The 16,234-nt window shown below is 42.8% G+C and overlaps 1 protein-coding gene across 2 annotated transcripts in view; it reads right to left on the reverse strand.

Moving 5' to 3' along the window:
* Positions 1 to 14,378, reverse strand: part of LOC106588414 (sodium/potassium-transporting ATPase subunit alpha-3) — a 34,262-nt gene extending 19,884 nt beyond the window's left edge. The window contains exons 1-2 of one of the 2 annotated variants that reach the window (XM_014177362.2): positions 14,196 to 14,378; positions 13,820 to 13,902 (exon numbers count right to left, since the gene is read on the reverse strand). In XM_014177362.2, coding sequence (XP_014032837.1) covers positions 13,820 to 13,825 — 6 coding nt within the window. In that variant the 5' untranslated portion in view covers positions 13,826 to 13,902; positions 14,196 to 14,378. Of the gene's footprint in view, positions 1 to 13,819; positions 13,903 to 14,066 lie in introns of both variants that reach the window. The other variant, XM_014177361.2, reaches the window with a different exon arrangement.
* Between the last annotated feature and the right edge of the window lie 1,856 nt (positions 14,379 to 16,234).

Raw genomic sequence — 16,234 nt, forward strand, 5'->3', positions numbered from 1 at the left:
TGATGAAGGTATAACAGCCAGGAGGATGCATGTATAAAATGGTCCAGAATGGAAGGTTTTGTCTAATCAGGACCAATTGGTTATGGTTTAAAACTAGACGTGTCCTATATGTAGTGCACTATCCAAATTCCCACCATTTGAGACTTTCATTTCTCAGTTGAAAATGTTTATGTTTCCCAACATTAAAATGCATTTCTGTCATTGAGACAAGGAGTGACCAAGCGTATTCACAGTAAACACCCATTTTGGGATTTTCTTGTCAGATCGGTTTTGGTATCTCAACAGGAAAGGCCAGACCTGTGTCTTTTATGGTAAATCTTTTTTTTTTTGTTAACCCGATTGAAGGCTTTTTCTTTTAAATATTGAAGCTTGAAGTGGGAACTTTGTAAATACGTACAGTGATCAACGTCACTTTGGAACATTAGCACCATTTTGTAAATAAATCTAACCACATGTACCCACCTGCCTCCTGCTGCTTCGTTTCCCTTAAGACTGCTAAAAGCTCCCTATTTAACAGTAAGTGATGAGTTAATGATTTCCTACACAATGAAAAGGCACCCAAACATGCTTTCTTCCTCTACCGTTCCCTCCCTCAATTACTCCCTCCACACCCACCCTCTATTACTCCCTCCACACCCACCCTCTATTTCACTGTTTCTTTCTCTCCTTTCATCTCTCTCTCTCTCCCAAACTCTCTTCACATCCCTCCCTCTTTCTCTCCTCCGTGGACAATGCGAGCCTTGTGAGAGTACAGTGCCACAGTGGCAGCAGTGAGAGGGACCTCACATGGTCGTCTCTATGGAAAGCGCATGACAGTGGCCCTGTGGCTCCAGGGGCCATGATGATCAGGGAGACTACGGACCACAGCAAGTCCTGAGAACGTCCTGAGAGGAGAATTGGTCAATGATAGACCTACTAAACTATGTGCCTTATATGTGCGTGTATGTGTTTACATGCCTCTTGAACACTGTATGACCAAAAGTAGTTGTTATGGATGGGTTTGAAAATGTCACAGAGTACAATGACACCCAAGACAGATAGAAGATGGAATAACGGCATACAAAATGATTTAAACAAACAGTTACACTCTTCAAAGAAACACACATACAGTGTATTTGGGAAGTATTCAGACCCCTTGACTTTTCCCACATTTTGTTACATTACAGCCTTATTATAAAATTGATTCAATTGTTTTTTTCCCTCATCAATCTACACACAATACCCCAGACTGACAAAGCAAAAACATTTTTTTTTTAAATGTTTGCAAATGAATTAAATATTTTAAAAAACTGGTGGGTCTCCCAAGTCGAACAGATTTCTAAGGCACTGCATCGCAGTGCTAGAGGCGTCACAACAGCGGTTTGGCGGGTCATGTTTCGGAGGACGCATGACTCGACTTTCGCCTCCCGAGTCGGTTGGGGAGTTGGAGCACATCATGGCTTTCCAAATGCACTGTATGTGCCTATCTGTGCCATTATGTGCCATATTGTCCTAATACATACAAGTGGCAATGTATCGTCTCAACTTTAGGGTCTCTATTCAATCACAGTAAGACAGTAAAATACACTATGAGCGGCCTTTGGGTTTCGTCACCTGATACATTCACGCTGTATCCATCTTGTGCAGTCCACAAGGTAATCACGTTTCATGGCTGAATTACAGTCTGCATCGCTTGATCAAAGACTAGACATTGCCACTCAGGGGAGAGATTCAAAAGCATGCAGATATGGATATATAACCTGTCCTATGAAACTACTCCAAATCATTGTATCAGAGCTAAATCCCGCAGCTTGACATTTTACAAGATATGCATCACAGGAGCCTTTGGTGGTTCATCTTCCTACTACATCTGCCAGAATCTAACACACACAAACCAGGAAGTACCCCTGAGTCTTCCACAGTAGAGCCAAAATGTCATCCACTAAACCCCACAGTTGCCTAGCCTACCACTGACTGACTATGCTGATAATCCACTTAAGTCCCTTTGCTCTCAAATTAAATTTGAAAAGGCAGAGGGGAGGGGGTGAGAAGAAACATTTGTGGGGGCCCTTATCTGTAGGTTTAATCCAGACTTTTGTCTGCCATGGCAACGGTTTGTGTTTGTTTTCTATTTTGGTAAACCCCCAACATCCTGTTAGTCTGCGCTCTTGTTTCTATTAGAATCCACTTGCAATTACTGATAATCATTAAGATGATATAGCGACCGAGATACTAGACCATATTGTGTGTGAGGTGTTGTTGTACAGTATGGCTGTTATTGTAATGGTAGGTGTAAGCGTGTGTGTATGCGTGCCTTTACTTATTTGTATATGAAGTATTCAGTATCTGTGTACGTGATTCAGTATGATGTTGGGTCGGTGTGAAGCTCTATGTGTGAGCGTGTCCCCGTTTGTGTTTGCGCATGTGTGTGTTTGTGTGTGTGCGTGAGTGATGTGATTGTAAGCCATATGTCATAAGAAGGATAGTGGGAAGATTTGGAGCAGGAGGTGGGATTACCACTGTTTACTACAGTATAGGACAAACCCACTGAACAGTATAGTAATCCTTACTCTCTTTTATTCCCTCTCTCTCGCTCTCTCTCTCGTCTTCTATCATTCTGATGTTCTACCACTATCTCTCTTAATCGCTTTCACCTTCTACTCCATTTTTTTCTCTCCCCTATCTTCTATCACTTACACGTATTCACTCATTCCCTTGCTCACAAAGAGCTGGATAATTCTGAAAAGAGTGCATGATTCAAGGGAAACTTTGAGTTGTGTAAACCTTTCTCATGTTGGGATTCATCCCAAAGTCACTCAACCACCTACCGTTTGTGGCAGCGGTGGGATTTGAACACAGGTTTCAGACTGGACCCTACATCCAGCACCACAAGCCCAATCACTGAGTCATTTACTCACCCATTCACACACATCCTTTTTTACCCAGTCATTCTGTGGATTAATAACATATGCACCAATACAGACAATTATACAACCATCCACTCGTGATATTGACTGCTTCCTCGCTCAATGCCATTGGCTATTCCCTCTCTGCCCCCAGCCCACTACACACACGTGTAGCCCACACATCCATTCATAGTCAAGGCTGATGCCCAAGAGTCTTCCCACTCAGGCACACACTAGCCCGCCTTGTTCATTAGAAGGACCCCTGCTCAGCACTAACCACTGCTTGCACTTTGGTACAGGCTCTACCTGAGGAATTTCTAAGAAGAAATTCTCAGAGTATATGAGTGCTGATATAGGATCAGTTTTAGATCATGATGAATGAGATTACATTGAAAGGCGGGACCTGATTCTAGATCCGAACTCCTTGTCTCAGACACTAGGAATTTGGGCTGAGCATAACGCCTTATCTCAATACACCAGCAGTAGCCTATGGTACTTGTAGCCTACAGGTATGCAGATTAAAGCTGTTTCATCTGTAATTTCCTACACAACAATTGGTAACCAGGAAATATAGTTAACTTTATCTTTACTCACTTTGAATTTCAGAATGCATGCCACAGGCTAGAAAATAGGCCACAGGGTTGCAGGAGCTGTGTTTAACCTGTAGTTTCCTATGAAACAAGTGTTGATACCCAAGAAAGAGGAAGTACAGTTTCCGTACCAGTGCAGACCTGCCCTAGAATATTTCAGAGTGCTTTGCCACAGACTAGATCCTGTAGACCACAGACCTCTCTTTCACAGAGAAGCAGATTATCACTACAGACCGATCAGTGGATCGACCTAGAAAACACTGACGCACACTGACCAGAGACCCCCCCTGCTCCCTCTCCTCCCCCCTCCATCATCCATCCATCCTTCCCTCCCATCCCTACATTGCCCCCTCCCCAGAAGCCTACCCATCTGTCTCTCTCTTTTCTCTGATCGGTTCATCCAGTGTGGTGGGGTAGGGGCTTTCATCAAATGAGATACATTGATGTAAGTACATCGTTTACTTGATAGTGTTCAGCATGTGATTGCGTTAAGCATATGATGTTAAGTTTGATCGCCCTCGCTGTTTGACTGTGCTTTAAGACAGGGCTGCATATGGGTTGAATGGCATTTCACTTCACTCATTAACTTCTAGAAAGCCTACTCATCTCTCCTCTTGCTTTAATCCTACACCTCATATCTCTAAGCCCACTGGTCAAACACACTGTATGACCAAAATGGCTACTATTGACTGAATGAGATTGACAGACCTGGCTCGTTTCCTGGCAACGGCCAATCCCTGGACTGTTAAGAAATATTAATTTAATTGACCACCATTTAACTGATGCATCACCAAGCTGTTCTATTTACCCTGAAGGAAAACCAGTAAAAGCCAATGTTCACACCTCTGACAGGAAGTGATGTCATGTTTGCCATACATGGAAATCAATGACGGCCTTCCACTACTAAGACATGGTTTATTGGATATCCCTGACGTACATTAGAGCAGTATGGAACACACACACACACACACACACACACACACACACACACACACACACACACACACACACACACACACACACACACACACACACACACACACACACACAGCTGTTGGAAACCAGACATGCAGGAAACAAGAGGTCCCATCAACGCAGATGAGATAGGCCTATAGGCCTTTTGACAGGACTGCATTATTCAACGGTCCATAGTCACCCTCTCCAGTGGCACTGGTGACTCATACATACAAGGAGCTCCTCCCGTCACCAACGCCTTGACACCGCTGCATTTGAACGCAACTTTGAATGCAATGTCACCCCTTTTTTTGTGTGTGGGGGGGTACTGTATGGTTGTGTATTGGTCATGACGATAAGCAACATGCAGCAATGTTAGAATTTTCAACATTGTCTTAATCAATGTGAAAAACATTCCATCTCAGAATCTCAATGTAGAATGATTTAGAAATTCTGTATTGAGATTTTTGGACAGATACACAGAAAGTGTTACTTTGATGTCTATAAAACGTAAATGTTGTACTCTAGTATAGGCTAACGTTTAACCAACATAGACTGATGCATAATGGTTGTACACCCATTGTACAACTGAAACTGATTTATTGGATTGACAATTGGGGCAAGGGTGTTGCTCAACCAATCACAATAGAGGAGGGGCGGGGAGGAGAATGCAAATGAGAGCTATATCATGGACATACTAAGACACTTGCTGTGTTCATCAAAGTGGAGACCATGTGGCTTATTGGCTGTCCTCAGGTTATTCAGATTCCAGACTAGTTCAATAAATCAGACATTGATTGAGAGGAGACAAACCAATACAGGTCCTATAACTTAGCGGATGCTGTCAAGAAACGTTACACATTACATACAGCGCATTCGGAAAGTATTCAGACCCCTTGACTTTTTCACATTTTGTTACGTTACAGCCTTATTCTAAAAATTGATTAAATAAATAAACATTCTCATCAATCTACACACAATACCTCATTATAACATTTGCAAATGTAGCAACAAAAAAAAACTGAAATACCTTATTTACATAACTATTCAAACCCTTTGACATGAGACTCGAACTTGAGCTCAGGAGCATCCTGTTTCCATTGATCATTGGAGTCCACCTGTGGTAAATACAATTTATTGGACATGATTTGGAAAGACACACACCTGTCTATATAAGGTCCCACAGTTGACAGTCCATGTCAGAGTAAAAGCCAAGCCATGAGGTGGAAGGAATTGTCCATAGAGCTCCGAGACAGGATTATGTGGATGCACAGATCTGGGAAAGGGTACAAAAACATTTCTGCAGTATTGAAGGTCCCCAAGAACACAGTGGCCTCCATCATTCTTAAATGGAAGAAGTTTAGAACCACCAAGACTCTTCCTAAAGCTGGCCGCCCGGCCAAACTGAGAAATCGGGGGAGAAGGGCCTTGGTCAGGGAGGTGACCAAGAACCAGATGGTCACTCTGAAAGCGCTCCAGAGTTCCTCTGTGGAGATGGGAGAACCTTCCAGAAGGACAACCATCTCTGCAGCACTCCACCAATCAGGCCTTTATGGTAGAATGGCCAGACAGAAAGCCACTCCTCAGTAAAAGGCACATGACAGCCCGCTTGGAGTTTGCCAAAAGGCACCTAAAGGACTCTCAGACCAGGAGAGCCAAGATTCTCTGGTGTGATGAAACCAAGATTGAACTTATTGGCCTAAATGCCAAGCGTTATATCTGGAGGAAACCTGGCACCATCCCTATGGTGAAGCAAGGTGGTGGCAGCATCATGCTGTGGGGATGTTTTCAGTGGCAGGGATTGTAAGACCAGTCAGGATCGAGGGAAAGATGAATGGAGCAAAGTACAGAGAGATCCTTGATGAAAACCTGTTCCAGAGCACGCAGGACCTCAGACTGGGGCGGAGGTTCACCTTCCATCAGGACAACGACCCTAAGCACACAGCCAAGACAACGCAGGAGTGGCTTCGGGCCTAGTCTCTGAATTTCCTTGAGTGGCCCAGCCAGAGCCCGGACTTGAATCCTATCGAACATCTCTGGAGAGTCCTGAAAATAGCCGTGCAGAGACGCTCCCCATCCAACCTGACAGATCTTGAGAGGATCTGCAGAGAAGAATGGGAGAAACTCCCCAAATACAGGTGTGCCAAGCTTGTAGCGTCATACCCAAGAAGACCCGAGGCTGTAATCGCTGCCAAAGGTGCTTCAACAAAGTACTGAATAAAGAGTCTGAATACTTATGTACATGTGATATTTGAGTTTTTAAAAAATTATCAATTTGAAAATCAAATCTTAAAACCTGTTTTTTCTTTGTCATTATGGGGTAATGTATGTAGATTGATGAGGGGAAAAAATTATTTATTCCATTTTAGAATAAGGCTGTAACATAAGAAAATTTGGAAAAGTCAAGGGGTCTGAATACTTTCTGAATGCACTGTATAGGGCAGGCTATATGCAGTAGTCACTGCAGATTACTGTATACATATAGCAGAACTGCCCCCCTGTTCTGTCTCACACATACATGCAGTACATACATACATACATGCAGTACATACATACATACATACATACATACATACATACATACATACATACATACATACATACATACATACATACACACACACACACACAAACACATTCCATCATCCACAGCAGCCTCCCAAAGAAGCCCTGGGATTGGTTATTCATCCACAGCCAACACCAAGGACATTAATGGCAGCCATGGAGGAAAGAAAACAGAAGACATAATCTAGCCATCACTCTTCTTCTCAGCCATCAATCATAACAATGGCTGACCAAGACCCTTCTACATTACAGCCTAATTCTGAAATGGATTCAATTGTTTTTTCCCTCATCAATCTTTTTTATTATTATAAAAAAATGTTTTACACCTTTTTCACCCGTTTCATGGTATCCAATTGGTAGTTACAGTCTTGTCTCATCACTGCAACTCCCGTACGGACTCGGGGTAGGCGAACGTTGAGAGCCGTGCGTCACCCGAAACTCAACCCAACCAAGCCGCACTGCTTCCTGACACAATGCACACTTAACCCTGAAGCCAGCTGCACCAATGTGTCGGAGGAAACACCGTACACCTGGCGACCGTGTCAGCGTGCACTGCGCCCGGCCCGCCTCAGGAGTCGCTAGTGCGCGATGGGACAATGACATCCCTGCCGGCCAAACCCTCCCCTAACCCAATTGTGCGCCGCCCCATGGGTCTCCTGGTCACGGCCAGCTGCAACAGAGCCTGGACTCGAACCCAGAATCTCTAGTGGCACAGCTAGCACTGCAATATTCCATACATTTTCCATGACACCCAAAAGTACTCGTTACATTTTGAATGCTTAGCAGGACACGAAAATGGTCCAATTTCATACAGCTATCAAAAGAACATCCCTGGTCATTCTGGCGGACTCACTAAACACACGTTTCATTTGTAAATGATGTCTGAGGGTTGGAGTGTGCCCCTGGCTATACATACATTTAAAAAATGGAACTGTCTGGTTTGCTTAATATAAGGAATTTTAAATGCTTGTCACACCTGATCGGTTTCACCTGTCTTCGTGCTTGTCTCCACCCCCCTCCAGGTGTTGCCCATTTTCCCCATTATCCCCTATGTATTTATACCTGTGTTCTCTGTTTGTCTGTTGCCAGTTCGTTTTGTTTCGTCAAGCCTAACAACGTTCTTCCCTCTGTTCCTGTCTCTTGATTGTTCCTGTTTTTCCCGGTTTTACCTTTTCTGTCCGCCCTGACCCTGAGCCTGCCTGCCGTCCTGTACTTTTGCCCCACTACTCTGGATTATCGACCCCTGCCTGCCTTGACCTGTCGTTTTCCTGCCCCTGTTGTTGTAATAAACATTGTTACTTCGACACAGTCTGCATTCGGGTCTTACCTGAAACGTAATAATGCTTTATACTTTTACTTTTGATACTTAAGTATATTTTAGCATTTACATTTACTTTTGATACTTAAATATATTTAAAACCAAATACTTTTAGATTTTTACTCAGGTAGTATTTTCCTGGGTGACTTTTACTCAAGTCATTTTCTTTTAAGGTAAATTTACTTTTACACAAGTATGACAATTGGATACTTTTCCCACCACTGCTCACCACAGAGACTTCCCTGCTATCTTTCCTCCCTCCCACATTCTTCATCTCCGTCAGGACCCTCCCTCATTCTATGGGGTATCATCTCAAATCTGTGTCTCTGGCAAGAACCACTCCACCACAAGGCCTAATACAATGGCTGACCTTCTCCCATATTTTGTCCCTGGGCCAGCCTCTATTGATTGATTGATTTGGATGGCCTTGGTGTCTTGTCAAGTACAACCATTTATAAACCTGACCACCCCGTTTTTATCCCCCCATGGCGGTATGTCAACGAATCCTAGCCCTAGTATGGGAGTTTCCTCTCGCTCTGGCCAGACTCCCTCTTTGAAGTGTGAAAATGATTGAGTTGTACACGGTCCCCCTCTCCGGCTATCCGACGGGCATTACGACCATGACAGCGTGACACCATTTCAAGTAGACTGATGATAGCCTTAATACTCATCCCGTGAGATCAACTGTCGCCCCAAATTAGGTCCAACTAAAGGAATAAGGGCCAGTGTATTTCATTGGCCAGTGCTATTCAGTATCCTTTGGAATTGCCTAGCATAAACCCTAACCCTAACTTTAACCCTTACCCTAACCATAATCTTAACCCTAACCTTAACCATTTTAAATTTCAATGGGGTAGGGACGTCCAAAGGATCCTGGATAGCACGGAACATATTTCATCACAAACCATGAATCATGACATCATCGGTTTAAGGCAGGCTATACAATGATGGATTGGAACATTTTGTATTTTTTGCCATGGCTAATCAATAGGACTTTGGCAGTCTGTGTCAGATAGAAATGAAATGAGCAGTGGCGACCCGTCATTTGGGGCAGGTGGGGCAGGGAATTTTTGGGGGCTTGCCTGTATTGCATGTTATTTTGGCATTAATACATATCACATATCAGTTTGCAAATAATGTAAAAAAAAATATATATATATCATTGAGTTAATAAAGCCGCATACAAACATGGTCTCTTTTATGTTTTCTTGAGTAAGGCAGCTCCAAAATGCAGGTGTTTCAGCCTAGCTCAGTGCTTTCTGTGGTGGTGGGGCAAGGCAGCAGAAAATACGGAGCGTGGCGCCGTGATTGGCTCAGTGTTCTGTCACTCATGGGGACACTACGTCACCACCAAATCTCAGGGTAGAGCTCGAAAATTCAAGCCCCTTGGGTGCTGCCATAGAGTTACATTAGAAATGCCCATCCAAGAAGGCTCAATTTCATTGGCCACAGATGCAATTACATCAAATCACGTTATATCTACAGAAGCTTTGACTGGCATCATAATTTCAAAATCTTAGCTAGCAGTCATCATCATGAATCAAGTCGACAATCTACTGGCAAATCCTTTTTAATCCTTGTCATATGAAGAGAAATAATGAAGATAAATTACAGATAAAATGTATCTGTGCTCATCGGCCATTGGACATAAACATTACACAACAAGCTGGAAATTGCAAATTCAACAATGAGTGGTTTGGAAGGAATCAGTGGCTAACTGCAAGCATTGCAAAGCAATCATTAGCCTGCTATTCGGTGGAGTGAATGTGTGGTCCCAAGTCTAAGATTAAGGGTCTCTTTTCCTAGTTAAAAATTATAAACATCAACATACCGTAAATGAAGCATGATTTGTGCCTCGCTCAAAACCACTGTAACTTGGAACTGCAAAATATGACTTTAGTGAGTTCAAAACAACTGGGAACTCAGGAAAAACAAGCTACGACTGGGAAAATACGTTTTGAACTTTCATCCAACTCAGAATTTGAAATTGGAAACTCGGGCCTCTTTCTAGAGCTATTACCTGAAGATCACTGATGTCATCATGATTTAACTTTTTTTTCCTTCGAGTTCCCAGTTGTCTTGAAAGCACCATAAATCCAGAGAATGCCAGACTTTGATGACAAAGTTTGATGACAAAATTTGCCCACGAAGGACCACGTGGTGAGGACCACTCATCACAAGGTGAGTCCAAAAATATATTGTATGCTGCTGCATAAATTATGTAACATGCCAGGGAGATACAGGTGAAGTCTGAAGTTTACATACACCTTAGCCAAATACATTTAAAATCAGTTTTTCATAATTCCTGACATTTAATCCGAGTAAAAATTCCCTGTTTTAGGTCAGTTAGGATCACCACGTTATTTTAAGAATGTGAAATGTCAGAATAATAGTAGAGAGAATTATTTATTTCAGCTTTTATTTCTTTCATCACATTCCCAGTGGGTCAGAAGTTTACATACACTCAGTTAGTATTTGGTAGCATTGCTTTTAACTTGTTTAACTTGGGTCAAACGTTTCGAGTAGTCTTCCACAAGCTTCCCACAATAAGTTGGGTGCATTTTGGCCCATTCCTCCTGACAGAGCTGGTGTAACTGAGTCAGGTTTGTAGGCCTCCTTGCTCGCACATGCTTTTTCACTTCTATGGGATTGAGGTCAGGGCTTTGTGATGGCCACTCCAATACCTTGACTTTGTTGTCCTTTAGCCATTTTGCCACAACTTTGGAAGTGTGCTTGGGGTAATTGTGATTTGGAAGACCCATTTGTGACCAAGCTTTAACTTCCTGACTGATGTCTTGAGATGTTGCATCAATATATCCACGTAATTTTCCTTCCTCATGAAGCCATCTATTTTGTGAAGTGCACCAGTCCCTCCTGCAGCAAAGCACCCCCACAACATGATGCTGCCACCCCTGTGCTTCACGGTTGCAAACCGTAGTCTGTTTTTTTATGGTGGTTTTGGTGCAGTGGCTAATTCCTTGCTGAGCGGCCTTTCAGGTTATGTCGATACAGGACTCGTTTTACTGTGGATATAGATACTTTTGTACCTGTTTCCTCCAGCATCTTCAGGTCTTTTGCTGTTGTTCTGGGATCGCACCAAAGTACGTTCATCTCTAGGAGACAGAACGCGTCTCCTTCCTGAGCGGTATGACGGCTGCGTGGTCCCATGGTGTTTATACTTGCGTACTATTGTTTCTACAGATGAACGTGGTACCTTCAGGCGTTTGAGAATTGCTCCCAAGGATGAACCAGACTTGTGGAGGTCTACAATTTTTTTTCTTAGGTCTTGGCTGATTTCTTTTGATTTTCCCATGATGTCAAGCAAAGAGGCACTGACTTTGAAGGTAGGCCTTGAAATACATCCACAGGTACAACTCCAATTGACTCAAATGATGTCAATTAGCCTATCAGAAGCTTCTGAAGCCATGACATCATTTTCTGGAATTTTCCAAGCTGTTTAAAGGCACAGTCAACTTAGTATATGTAAACTTCTGACCCACTGGAATTGTGATACAGTGAATTATAAGTGAAATAATCTGTCTGTAAACAATTGTTGGAAAAATGACTTGTGTCAATGACAAAGTAGATGTCCTAACCGACTTGCCAAAACTATAGTTTGTTAACAAGAAATTTGTGGAGTGGTTAAAAAACGAGTTTTAATGACTCCAACCTAAGGTGTATGCAAACTTCCAACTTCAACTGTATGTATACTGTAGCTAAGAAAGTAATACTAAGTGTATGTTGTGTAAGTTGTTAGTAGCCTCACCCTAATAATTTGGTCTATTTTCACCTTTTAATTTCGCCTGCTGTTCTAACTTGGTGGTGCACATGTAGCCTATAACCTGTTTTTGAGAAATGTAATCATTGAATATTATAAGAGCTTTCATTGTCTGCTTATATGCCCCCTTTATTTATCCTATGGTTCTGACTTGGTGTACAGGGAGAACACTGTAAGAATGCCCATGTTCTGAATTCTGTAACTGCACATTTCAAAATGAATGTCTTAATCAAAATTACAGATTGCCTCTTATCTGCTTGTCGTCCCCTTATGCCATAGCGTGTACATCTCAATTGTCAGTAGAAACCACATTTGTTAAAGCAAGTCAGCCATATCAGTTATGGATTTTTAAAAGGCAGTAAATGAGGCTGAATGAAGTGTTTAGTTGCCAGACAAGGCTCCGCTGATAGCCAAGTGTAGCAGTGGTATAGTGCAATTAATGTATTGTTTAGTGTTGTGTTGTGTAGTGTAGTGGCTTTGCTGGAATGCATCCCACATATCTTTTTTTGCCCCACCAAAATGTACGTGCCAAAATCGCCACTGGAAATGAGCAAGGTTTTCTGTTACACTGGCATGCTTGATTATTAGGCTATGACAACTTCCCTAACCTACATCGAAATGGGGAATTGGGCATCCATTTTGACGCATCTGTCTGCTTCCGATTGGTACGCCAACCGAACCTCTCCACTAATTCCCTTTCGGTATATCCATAAGCAACGACTTATACAGCTTCCGTGACTTAAAATATTACTCTGTAGGATGGGTATAAAACAAGTGGTCGACAATTCAAATATTATCTATCGGCATTTAGTATCCCACACCCACCCTCTGAATGTGTCCGTGTCGCCTCCCCATCAATTCCAAATTACAATCACGGAGGCCATCAGTGTGCAATAAAAGCAAGGGGTCAAAACGTGAAACAAAATTATTACAACCAGACTCATAATGTAATGGAATTAGACCTATTTAGATTTAATGAGATGTCGAGCATTGATAAGGTTGTCCGCCATCCTTACTGCATCACCATTGCCTTTCTTCGGTAGCCTAACCTATTGTAATTCTTCTTGGCAATATCTATATGTGCCATTCAAATTCAATGAAATATAGTTTCCAAATAGTGAATGGCCCAAAAAAAACATCCGGCTAATTTGGGATTTGGGTTTAGAGAACAGCTTATTTTCAATTTGGCACGAGGTCCATCCATCTAGGTCCATCCATCGATAGCCTACAGATGTTTAGCGTTATTAATGTCCATTTTGGAGCGGGAATGAAACAACAGATTCCCCTCTCCTGGTAACTCCATTATGACGCACCGACTGGCGTCTGGAGAGGAGAAGATTGGAAGTGTGTCGCGGATCGGTTCGGGTGCAATTCGGAAAACAGGGCAGATAACAGATTATAACAATGTCAGTAATGTTGCTATTTAACACAGACATGGCAAGAAAATATAAGGTAATGAAAGAATAGACAGTAATTAAAGGTGTTGCACTGTAATTCGTGCGATTGCATTGAATCAACATAGCTACACTGCACACGTTTAACAGTCATGCAAGTAAAGTCGCACCAATTTGCCATAGTTTCACAAGCAATCGAAATACTATGGTGGACTATGCCATTCTAATATGATATTTATTCTCTTTCAGGTGCGTTACACATGCCTCATAGGTTACAGCTATCCATTCATGGACTCATTGTTACGCACACCAATTAGAATGGAAATAGCCCTTACCCCCATCTCCGCTCAGTCAGTCGGGTATCCTCAGCAGATGAAACTGTTTTAGGCTGGATTCAAGCAGAATAGCTGATAGTAGGCTATAGTATAAAAACAGAAGAGGAAACTGTAACTCGACCAATTTGAGGAACAAACGCTCTTCTTCCTGACACAATTGGCTTTTGCTCTAATAATAAATGATCAGATCTCATTTAAAAGAGGAACAGCATAGGAATACGTGAGAAGGCAAGGTTTCATTGAATACCTATGCAAAGTTGCATTCGCCCCCCCCCACAAAAAAACAAAAGCGAATTAAAGGGCCCGTTTTAGGTGTAATATACAATTACAGGCATCCTAGCAATAAGCGTTGCTTAGTATCACGTGAAAATGATACCAGGTCAAATTGAAGAGCCGAGCGTCTTGGTTAGCGATATTCGGATTCTGTCTCCCTCCGCTGCTATGCACAGCTGCCGTCCCTCTCCCTTTCCACTCTCCACACCACTCCGCGTGTGAAAGAAATGCCAGTGGGTGTGTGAGATGCACAGGCACTCCCATAGACACGCAAAGCAGGACAGACCTATTGCAAGTGCGCTATGTAATCAGTCGCACTCGCAACTATAATCCAACCACAGACCATTCTGAGCCACAATAGGTCGCATTACAAAAAGACAACTGACAGATCACCAGTCCAATTTAGCTTCAGGATGGTCAAACATTTGCCAATAACTGAAGTGAGAGAAGGCTTGACAGATCAACTGTCTAACAACTATGAAAACTTTTATACTTTCATACTTAGTAGTTTGCTTGACAGTTAGCCTACCTCACACATGAAATTCCTACCTCTTGAGAGATGAAGGTCTTCACAACACATCAACACATCTTATCTCTCCACACCAAAGTCAGCTGTGGTCTCCATGCGTCTCTTATCTCTCCACACCAAAGTTAGCTGTGGTCTCCATGCGTCTCTTATCTCTCCACACCAAAGTTAGCTGTGGTCTCCATGCATCTCTTGTCTCTCCACACCAAAGTTAGCTGCGGTCTCCATGCGTCTCTTATCTCTCCACACCAAAGTTAGCTGTGGTCTCCATGCGTCTCTTATCTCTCCACACCAAAGTCAGCTGCGGTCTCCATGCGTCTCTTATCTCTCCACACCAAAGTTAGCTGTGTTCTCCATGCGTCTCTTATCTCTCCACACCAAAGTTAGCTGTGGTCTCCATGCGTCTTATCTCTCCACACCAAAGTCAGCTGTGGTCTCCATGCATCTCTTATCTCTCCACACCAAAGTTAGCTGTGGTCTCCATGCGTCTCTTATCTCTCCACACCAAAGTCAGCTGTGGTCTCCATGCATTTCTTATCTCTCCACACCAAAGTTAGCTGTGGTCTCCATGCATCTTATCTCTCCCCACCAAAGTTAGCTGTGGTCTCCATGCGTCTCTTATCTCTCCACACCAAAGTTAGCTGTGGTCTCCATGCGTCTTATCTCTCCCCACCAAAGTTAGCTGTGGTCTCCATGCGTCTCTTATCTCTCCACACCAAAGTTAGCTGTGGTCTCCATGCGTCTTATCTCTCCACACCAAAGTCAGCTGTGGTCTCCATGCATCTCTTATCTCTCCACACCAAAGTTAGCTGTGGTCTCCATGCATCTCTTATCTCTCCACATGGCGATAGCTAGTCTTACTGGGGTCTGACACATAATGAAAGATACATTACAGACAAAAGACTACAATTTACATGCATTTATAAACATTAACATGAAGTGTGTGTGTGTGAGTGTGTGTGTGTGTGTGTGTGTGTGTGTGTGTGTGTGTGTGTGTGTGTGTGTGTGTGTGTGTGTGTGTGTGTGTGTGTGTGTGTGTGTGTGTGCATCTATCAGTTACGCATACATGTCGGTACTTATACACAACAAGTACATGTAGGTCACATGAGGGAGAGGGTTTGTGCCGTGAGGTATTGCTTTATTTGTTTTTTTAAACCAGGTTTGCTGTTCACTTGCGCTATATGAGATGGAAGGGCGTTCCATGCACTCATGGCTCTGTATAATACTGTACTTTACTTGAATTTGTTCTGGACCTGGGTACTATGAAAAGACCCCTGGTGGCATGTCTGGTGGGGTAAGTGTGTGTGTCCAGTGCTGTGTGTATGATGACTATGCAAACAACTTGGAATTTCCAACACATTAATGTTTCTTATTGTTGGGTTCTGAGAATATGAAATATACTTATTCATGTCACTGAGGGAGAGAGGGTAATGTATAACGTTTACATTATATCAGGTATCCTATTGAAATATTGAGTGTAGGGAAGCGATCACGTGGCAGGCATTGATAAGGGGAGAGAGCCATGGATTAGTGACGAAGGGGGGTCGAGATCAGGTCAGGTCACGTTAAGGGAGAAATAATAGTTTATGGACCGTATCACTTAGTGTCCTGCCTAG

Source organism: Salmo salar, chromosome ssa27 (genome assembly GCF_905237065.1).
Source record: "Salmo salar chromosome ssa27, Ssal_v3.1, whole genome shotgun sequence".
Classification (NCBI taxonomy): Eukaryota; Metazoa; Chordata; class Actinopteri; order Salmoniformes; family Salmonidae; genus Salmo; species Salmo salar.